General features: G+C 36.6%; 1 protein-coding gene across 1 annotated transcript in view; it reads left to right on the top strand.

The window, feature by feature from the left end:
• Positions 1-2,808: 2,808 nt before the first annotated feature.
• Positions 2,809-10,000, top strand: part of LOC137984798 (peptide-N(4)-(N-acetyl-beta-glucosaminyl)asparagine amidase-like) — a 26,277-nt gene continuing 19,085 nt past the window's right edge. Inside the window, exon 1 of the mRNA XM_068832085.1 lies at positions 2,809-3,123. Within this exon, the coding sequence (XP_068688186.1) occupies positions 3,011-3,123 (113 nt within the window). The 5' untranslated portion in view covers positions 2,809-3,010. The remainder of the gene's footprint in view (positions 3,124-10,000) is intronic.

Below are 10,000 nucleotides of genomic sequence, written 5' to 3'. Positions count from 1 at the left end.
GCAAGCGTGTCATGGCGTTGTGTCTGTTTAAATTAAACCATGTAGTCAACATCCAGCGCCCAAATCTCTGACTAGTGGTAAGTTATCCCGGGTTTCTTTCTCGTAATTTCCACTGTTTACAAGGGGTCTTTGGTCTTAGTTTTCGAGGGTCTTGGTTTCCGTAACACCAGACCTGGCCCCACAGGCAGTTGATTGAAGGGTGAATAGCGCTATTCACTGGATGAATCAATTAGTTCCGATAGTGTTTATCCGCTGGATAGTGATTTATCCAGGGGATAGCGTTATCCACCTTTTGAACAACTGACGCCAGTTTATGTTCGTGATTTATGCACGCGGTGCGGGCCTATTTGCCACCGCTCTCTTATAAACAGCACTGCCACAAAAACCTAACTAAAATATACGATCGTAGTGCAAGAGTAACCTATATTAATAACTAAAACGTTTGTTATAAGTGTCATTTAGAATATGAATGATAGAAAATTGAATAAACAGCGATTGGTAAAAGTGTTCTTAAAGCGTTCAGTTTCACCTTTGGGACCACACACACACGCGCGAAACCCTTGACGAAATAATTCAAAAAGTTGACTGTCTTCCTTTGTTACAGCTTTCCAGACTTTTCCTTATTGGTTTATTAACAGGGGTAGCCTTTTTCAAAGAACCATATCTACAGCTCTTGATTGAAATTTATCTATTCTAGGAACTTACTTGCTATATGAGGCACAACCCCACACTGAAATGCCATACAAAAATATTGAGATAAAGATAATCCAAAGCATCAAGTGAATAACTATATAGTTTGCAAATATGCGTAGAATGTAAAGGCGTTTGGCTGCCTTGCCAAGAAGCATGTCAAATTGTAAGTCCAATTAATTATTGAAAGTAAATCTGGCGGCTCCTCTCTGACCTCTCTGAATGCACCAACAATGGCGTCCATTTATCATTTCGGTAATTTGGAACACTGGAAGAATTTCTGTGAAATCCGAGCAGAGCAAAAGACCCACCAAACCATCAAATACAACAAGAACGAAACAAATCTTTAATTAATCCTTGAAACGCATCTGACCTCTTACGTATTTCCTTTTAAAGTTATGACGCATTTCCTGTTAAGTTTTATAAAGATAAGCAGTTCCAACGGAGACGTATTTGATCAAATTCCAGACACCACTTCTTCAAAGTAACTCTTAGAACTTGAGTTTCCTTGGTTCGTAATGGAACCCTTACAATATGGATAAATTGAAAAACGGCTAAACGACTTATGGAACAAATGAATAAATACGTAAATGATTTAGGGAACAAATGATTTGATAATAAAAAAAGACCATTAGAATTTATGAATAAGTCAGGGGAACAACCTAAAGATATCTTGCGAGAACAATAAAATATCCATTGAATTGAGATGTCTGGTTCTCCGTCGATAGTGGCAAAAGTATGCTGACTTTTTCATGATAATAACTGCGAAGTTACAGTCAAAGAACATATAGAATATAAGTAAAGTTATTGACACACAAAACAGCATCATACCTGAAATTAAAAAAGAGATGAAAAGATTATCTAACGGTAAATTCAACAATTTATAAAGGACAGCAAAGTGCGGGATTCCACGAGTCAATAAAGGGAGTTTGAGACGAGGGCGGCAACGGAAACAACCAAACCACAGAAAATTAATATTACTGGTTTAATGAGGAAAACTAATATTGCTGCAGACCTGTGTGGATGCTAACTATCTGAAGGGTGCTATTAATAAGGGTGATATGACTACTTGACTCCCAGAAAAGGAGAACGAATAATCGAATTAACGGATTAGAAAACTACAGATATACAATTTTAGCATTTTGATAAGACTTATTACCATGCTATTACTTCTTCAGCTTCTTTCATAGTCAAGCGTGGAAGATATATTTTTGTCCTCTGCAGCTCATAAGAACGGCGAGGATCTGGAGGATGGAAAAGGATAAAAAAAACTTGTTCAATTTTGTACAAGTTTCTAGACGGCGCTGATTTCAGCAAATCGCAAAAATTGTTTACATGACTAGCGTTCATTTTGTCAAACGACCGTAAAGTTATACCCCTGTGACAGCGCCCTTTCAAGAAGATTTAAAATTTTAAGGAAATGATTGTCAATGGTCATAAGGTGGAATGGGTAATTAGAAAGGTGACAAAGCTTTTAAAACAATAAAACCTTCTTGTTGTAAGTTATATAACAAGCTACAGTATTCACACGTGTTTGATTGCTTTTCGCTTGTGATCTGATTGAGTACACATTCAGTTATGACATCATCCGTAAAAGCGTTTTCCTCCCGAATCGTCTTTTCTTATTTTGAACAATTTTTAACATGAACAGAGCGCGTTGGATATCCAACAAGTGTAAGTCGAAGAACTGTTTTATTAAATTTAATGAACCCTGAACGTATGGACACTCGGAAATTGCGACCCGTCTTTAGTGTCAAAACGTGAAAGTCAACGTGGCGTAACACAATGGAAACAAAAAGAGAAAAATAAGTGAACCCTAACACCCTCCAACAAAGAATTCGTTTCACACGTTTTTTACATGCAAGGTACAGAGGGTAACACGAAACTTCTCTAGCCTCGAGTTTTTCAACCTTGGCAAAACTCGACGACCGTACAGTTTGTGAGCCTAGAACCGAAATTTGGTTAGTTAATTGAAACGCTTGAAACGCAATATTGAAGCTTAAACATTGTTTAATGAATATTAAGTCATCCCTGACGAAATTTCCTTCCGGTTGTTTGTCATGGTTACAAACATGAAGTAATAAAACAACTGTAGATACACCGCTGATGAATCATAGTTATTCATGCGAGAGCGCAGTTCCGGTTGCCTGCACTTTACAGACGCCGTCTTCAAAATCTGTCTCTGTTACAGCTCTTTGTCTGTCAACAGACCAAGTTCCGTCCGCTTGTGATTGGAATTTGCAATGTATTCTAAATTGTAGCTTGTTACGGTCAAACGACCGCTACTAAGTTGCTTTCAAACCTTCGCCCACGATCCAAAATGGCTTCCACGGCTCACGGAAATGCAATCGTTGTGGACGAAGACAGCAAATTTCAGCAGTACATCGATGTGGCGGGTAACCGACTTGTCGTAGTGGATTTTTCGGCTTCTTGGTAAGTATTCAGTGCTAAGCACCTCAGTTTTTATGGGAGTTTCTCAGCTAAGATTATGGTAAACAAAACTTTATTATAGAATGCAAACAAAAGACGTCAAACCGCGAGAGTACATTAATTATGTAATCCTCCAGTTTTTGATGGTTACAATACAAATTCTGTATTTGGAAATACTCTTGCGGAAAAATCCTCCCCGGGTCTCGTGCGAAGGCCACGACTTTGGTGTAAGATATTTTCGTAGGCTGAGCGGATTTGTTTCATTTTTTTTATTATCCGATCTTATGATCTGACACAATGTGCGATTACAATTATTAACTTAGTGGGTAAATTTCGGGGTTAGTGGCTTCCAACCAACGTGTGCCAGTGAGGACAACTGCAACAACAACAACTTTTATTGACCCCTTATACTTGGAAAAAGTTAATGAAGTAAGAATTTAAAGCTAAAAGGGGTGTTGGCTTCCTAACTAGAAAGTTAACAAGGCTAGGAAGCCAAACTACATAGAATAAATTACAACAGAAGGGTGATCAGAATGATGCATACACACACACACACACACACACAACTATAGATAACTATAAATAGGACAAACAAAATTTACAAGCCATGTGGAGAAGGACAGATGAGCTAGGATGAAATCCTAAATATAAATAAATTAAAAATCAAATTTAAGGCAGCAAATAAATCACAGAATAAACTGGGAAGAAACTCATTACTCTAGGAAAAACAGAAACCAAAGTGACATTAATATGGGCACAGCCATTCATTTTTAAATTTTTATTAAAATTTACTAAAAGGAGTTGACTATTATATCTTTCCCAAGGGAGTTCTATACCTTTGGTCCTTGAAAGCGAATATTAAATATTCCATAGTTTGTTCTAGCTCAAGGCAGGTAATAAGATTGATTTGTTGCACTTCATGTATCGTAGTTATGGATATTAAGCACTGAATTGAAGAAGGATTCCAAAAACCTATACTCTGTCAAACTGGCATAGTTTTAAAGTTCAGTTTAGTTGTTGTGTAAAAATCATTATTACCGTATTTAGCCATGTATAACTTGATCCTGTGTATAAGTCGACCCCCCATTTTTGATGGCAAAAAAAGCAATTTCTTAATTTCTTAGTTAAATGTTCATGGGATACTAATCTTGTATTTGATTTTCTGGAACTGTGGATACACAAAAAAAATCAGGGCCTCAAGTGCTTAATGTTTTTGTGGTTCAGCAGTTGTTGTATATGCGGGCATTTTGTCCTTGAGTTTCAAAAAAGTTCTTAGAAAATTGAATTTCTCACATGACAAACAAACAAAACTCATAAACCAAACAAAACGAAGTTTGCAAAAGCATTTAAATCAGCCAGGTTTGTATAAAGAATATAAAACAATCAATACCAACTAGCATCTTCAGGCAACATGAGTGACGATGCTTGCACGCAAACACGAGGTATTGGGCCAGGTTATTAAGCCGTTGAACAATCACGTTTTATTTGAAGAAACAGAAAGCCTTTTAGAGCTTTCGGCCTTTGGAAAACAAAAATTTCCAGTGGCTATTTGATATTTTTGCTCGTGAGTATCAACATTTGGAGTTGGGCAAATCCTCTTTCATTTCAACTGGAATTGCTTACATTCATTTTGAAGTCTTTTGTCCACTGCATTTGTTATGTCCAAGACAACATTATTATGTTGATTTTGAATAAATTATTTTGCTGGAACTTGGCTCTAAATCTTTGACTTCTGTATAAGTCGAGGGCGATTTTTGGAGCTTCTTTTGAGGCCATAAAAGGTCGACTTATACACGGGTAAATATGGTACCTCCCCAAGATCATGACATGACAGCAAAACTACCTAAAAATGAAGTGAACATTGACAAAATACATGTACATTTCTTTCTCGCCTATAGTTATCATTATATAATTATTAACAATACGTCATACAGATATCAATTGGTATGGGTTCCACATGAGACATTTGTGTGTAAAAAGCAGATGGTGAAAAATATCTGCTCACAAACAGTACAGTAGAATTGCTAGCAACGAAGACAACAAAGTACAGTCTAACCTCCCTCCTTTAGACACTGTGGACCCCGAATAGGTGTCCGTGTCCGCTTAGGAGAGATTCCGCTTACGGGAGGTTAAATATGAAGTGTTTTAGGGAAGAAATTGCTGGGATCATGGTTTGGTGTCTGCATTTGGGAAGGTGTCCGCTTACAGGAGGTGTCTGTTAATGGAGGTTCAACTGTAATCATTGTGGTTTTTTGCTTCCAGCTTGCGTTTCTTGACAACCCGGTAACTAGAGTAACTTAACAGTCTAATCCCAAAATACTTTTGTCAAATTCTAAGACTAAAAGAACTGCTTGATATGTGTACACAGTACTTGTGTTACTATTGTAAACAATACCTTTCTTCAATAATAATAATTATGAGAAAAGTTGATAATACTTTTGTTACAAGTATGTGAGAAAACTTTTATCCCCTTGTATCAATTTCTAAATGGGTCTTCTTTGAAAGCTTTTCCCCTAACTTCTATGTGGCTGACAGCAAGTAGTTTTTGCCTATTTATGTTGAGAATAGCAAAAAGCTCTTTGATTTGTTAAGCTGTCAACCCTATTAGTCCTTTGTTCCACAGTAAGAGAGACTGATGTTCAGGTGGGAGTACTTTCCTTGTTTATGCAGCTTTAAAAGCCCTCAAGTACAACATATGTCTAAATTAATTATTAAAAACCAGTTAATGGATCTTTTTGCGATGTCATGACTAAAAAGAAAAGAAAAACTTAAATCTATTCATAATTATAAAACTTATCATGTGATGCAAAGAGGACAGATGTTTTCGGCACCAGATGACCAAAATAGAAATGGACGAATTTTTGAAATGTGAAGCTGGGATAAAAATCAACCAAAACAATATTTCAGACATTGTCTTGCTTGAGGTTCACTTTATTCAACACCCCCTTCATCCACTAAAAACTATGGTATGTCTCCTTAAACCATTGAACTCTAGGAGTTAAAAGATTTTACTCTAACACCAGACAGTTTTAATCCTTAATAGGGGGCATTTAGGAGTCAATAGGTCATTAAAAGATATTTCCCCTGTTGAAAAAAGTGACTGCATGATATTCTTAAATAAAACCTGTCCTTGCACACATACCTGTACACAAACAACATTCTTATAAAATATTACAGACATTGTCATTGGGTTGTTTTTGTTGTTGAACAAGTTATCACAGAGCTCTGTGTGCATCAATGGGTAGTTGACAAAATTACGGGTAATGATCAACTTGCATCAATTTTTTTACAGTGCATCGATCTTCATGTTTAAACAGGACTCGAACCCAGACTAATGAAGGGGCCACCATTGTATTATTATTATTATTATTATTATTATTATTATTATTATTACAATGATTGGCCACTATTTCCCCTTTTTCCTATTAACTTAATATTGATGATGATCATAAAAAATCACTTCGACAGCTCTAACAATTTAAACCAAGAAGAAAATGTGAACCACTAGGTTGGTGCTACAGAAACGTGTGCTACATGTATTGCTTTTGTGGCAGAAAGCTCATGGTTTTCGTAGAGTCATTTAATGGGAGATTTGTGTAAAATCAAACTTTAAGGTCAGATAATCTTGGGGCAAAAAGAGTCATGCTTTTGCTTTTAAGAAAGGAATAATTATGCTGTGTAGTTTTCCCTTCTGGTGTAACTTACAGGACTTTCAGGTAGTACCCTAAGTATGCAATACAAACTACAAATTATGTACCGGTATGTCCAATTTAAGACGGCTTCAACTATGATATTGAGAAATATTTGTAGTCAAAATTTATTCCTAGCTTTATATAATGATTTTATAGACTTAAACGTGCTATATCGATATTATTAAAATATTAATTAACGTTTTTTTTTAAAGTTTGTCCAATATATTGATGTCTTGACGCGTCATTGCCTCTGAGTGATTTAATGTAGGAAATTATCATATAAATTAATTTTAATCAGAAAAAAACACAATAGAGCTTTTTTAGGTATTATGTAATATAACGGCTTTTGTGTCAGTCCTTTTTTCAGGTTCTTAAGTGCTTCCTTCCTTATCTTGATATATATGGAATTGTATCCTGACATGTATTTACTCTCTGAAAATAATCTTGGACTTAAGTTACGTCTGGTAAATGCTGAGTCACTGTGGGCTGGAATTCATACAAAGGCTTTATTAATCGATACCCCTTAATAATTTACAAGTGGCCTGACGGTTGATTTCAAGGTCAACTGTGCTGAATGAATGCATGTAAAATTTGTCTCTAAATCAGTTAAATATGACAGAAGGGCCATCTGCCACAACTTCAAGTGAACATGTCAAGTAAAATGTTGTTGAACAAAATTTAACAGGGTTCGTACGGGTCATGGAAGACCTGGAAAGTCGTGGAATTTAAGAAATATTTCACTTTGCGGGCCTGGAAAGTCATGGAATTTTATGGTTGGTCGATCATGGAAAATTATATTAATTATTAAATATAAATAGAAAATTAATCATTGCAGGGTCAAAGCAAGGATAAAATGGAATAAAGACGAGTTTCTGTCAAACAATTGGAAGTTTTACTGAGTTGTGGCAGAAAGAGGTTGTTAATTTCTTCAAATTTGATCTGAGCAATATCCTAAAATAAAATAAACTTAAGGTCATGGAAAGCTAGAGAAGGTCATGGAAAAATTCATGGAAAGTCATGGAATTTGAAGTCTTTAAAATCTGAGTAGAAACTCTGTTTAATGTTGAATTTTGTGTGTAGAATTAAACTTACAAATCATGGTGATGTATTTTACTGGCAGTTCTCATGGGGTTGCAATTAGGTAATATGAAATAATTGTCAATTCGATTTTGACTTTTTTTTTGCATCTACCTCTAAAATTTATAATTATATTAGAACAAACCGATTGAATGGGTATGTTTTGACATTTTTGTCCTGCAAAGTGTACAAATCAACAGCAAGAGTTGAAAAGCCAAGGCTGGAGAAGCATTATCCTACGTGTATCACTTGCATGGGGGGGGGGGGGGGGCGGGGAGGGAAGGGGAGGGAAGGCGAGGGGAAAACAGGCTGTACTGTATTTAACTGTACCATTAGATAACGGAAAGTGAAGAGGCCACTTACAGTACATGCTACATGTATAAATGGTTCCCTGGAAGATTTTTGGAATAGACCTGTTGTAATATGACATTACCATGTGCATTCAAGAATATGTGTGGTTTTTCAGTTGGGCATTGCGTTTTTCTCTTGGAAGTTCACTAGCGTTTACAGTTTAGAATAAATACCGGTATGCTAAAGTAGAAATTGTGTCCTGCTCTTACGAGTTTTTTCTTTCTTCATGGAGTAACAGAAACACGTGAGGAAACAAGACCATTTTACAATTAGTGAGCACTTAGTTACCTGGCCTATGAATGAAATTGAGGCTAGAGCTGACCTTGTTTTGATAGACACCACTGCTTTTTTTATGTAAATTCCAACTAATTAGCTTGAAAATAACACCATTAACATACGAAAAGCAGGGAGGTATGTATTATAACAAGGTGAACTCCAGCCTCACTTTCATGTGAAGGCTAGGTAACTTAGTTACAACTGGAAAATGGTCTATTGACATTATGAGTTTTTTATTCTGTTTCTCTACTGTCAGAATAGTGATATGGGAATGGTATGGTGCTTTGCAACCCATAGCAGTCCCATAAAGGAAGCAGTATACTTGGATGATATGGGAATGCTAAGGGATGGTGCAAAATACGTAGCAGTCCCATAGTGGTGGGTCTCGGTTTTGGTATTGAGCTGAGCCATACCATTCCCGTAGTGGCTGCCATGGGAAATGTAGGGGGCAGTGCGAAATACATAGAAATCCCATAGTAAAAGACAATAGAATGTAAATCATCAAGAGGGCAATACACTGTAACATCTATGGGTTTGATATGGAAAGCAACAGCCCATACAAAATCGATATATAACCCATAGCAGCGCCATAGGTCATGTCATATCATTCCCATGCTTGGGCCATATATGGCCCATATAACTTGGTTTGGTAAGGGTAGTCTCTCCAATTAATGGTCAAGTGCATCGATTTACACTGTATCAAAGAGCACTGAGTGTGGGAATGTATTGCATTAACATTATTATTATTATTATTATTATTATTATTATTATTATTGTTTTCATCAGCATCATCGTCATCTTCATGATTACTTTTACCTGAATTGTTTATTGAAGCATTAATTTTTAGTTTAAAAAATTTGGAATAAAAATGAACAACAAGAGAGAAATGAGCGTCGCTCTTTGGTGGACAATTTAAGAAATGATTTCCTCTTATAGACACCTGAAAAATTCAGATGTGGCTCCAACGGGATTCGAACTCATGACCTCTGCGATGCCGGTGCAATGCTCTACCAAATGGGGTATGAAGCCACTAAGTTAGGAGTAGCTTAATTTAGTGATGAAAGAAATGTACATGTTTATACTGTATATAATGTATAAAGGAGGCGTGGTGGCCTCATGGTTAGTGTGCTCGACTCCGGATTGAGTGGTCCGGGTTTGGGTCCTGGCCGGGGGACATTGTGTTGTGTTCGTGGGCGAGACACTTTACTCTCATGGTGCCTCTCTCCACCCAGGTGTATAAATGGGTACTGGCGAAATGCTGGGGGTAACCCTGTGATGGACTAACATCCCATCCAGGGGGGAATAGAGTTACTCCTAGTCGCTTCATGCTACGGAAACCTTTATATATAAAGGGATATCATTTCCACTACCGTAAGTGGAGGGCTTTGTCGAGTTCGGAGGACTTAATACGTACATCTTATGTATAATTTTGAGGTAATGACATGAGAAAGTAAAAGCTAAGATATGTGCTTGCAAACAAAGAG

The sequence above is a fragment of the Montipora foliosa genome, chromosome 14 (genome assembly GCF_036669935.1).
Source record: "Montipora foliosa isolate CH-2021 chromosome 14, ASM3666993v2, whole genome shotgun sequence".
Taxonomy (NCBI): domain Eukaryota; kingdom Metazoa; phylum Cnidaria; class Anthozoa; order Scleractinia; family Acroporidae; genus Montipora; species Montipora foliosa.
This window is presented reverse-complemented; position numbering and strand designations above follow the sequence as displayed.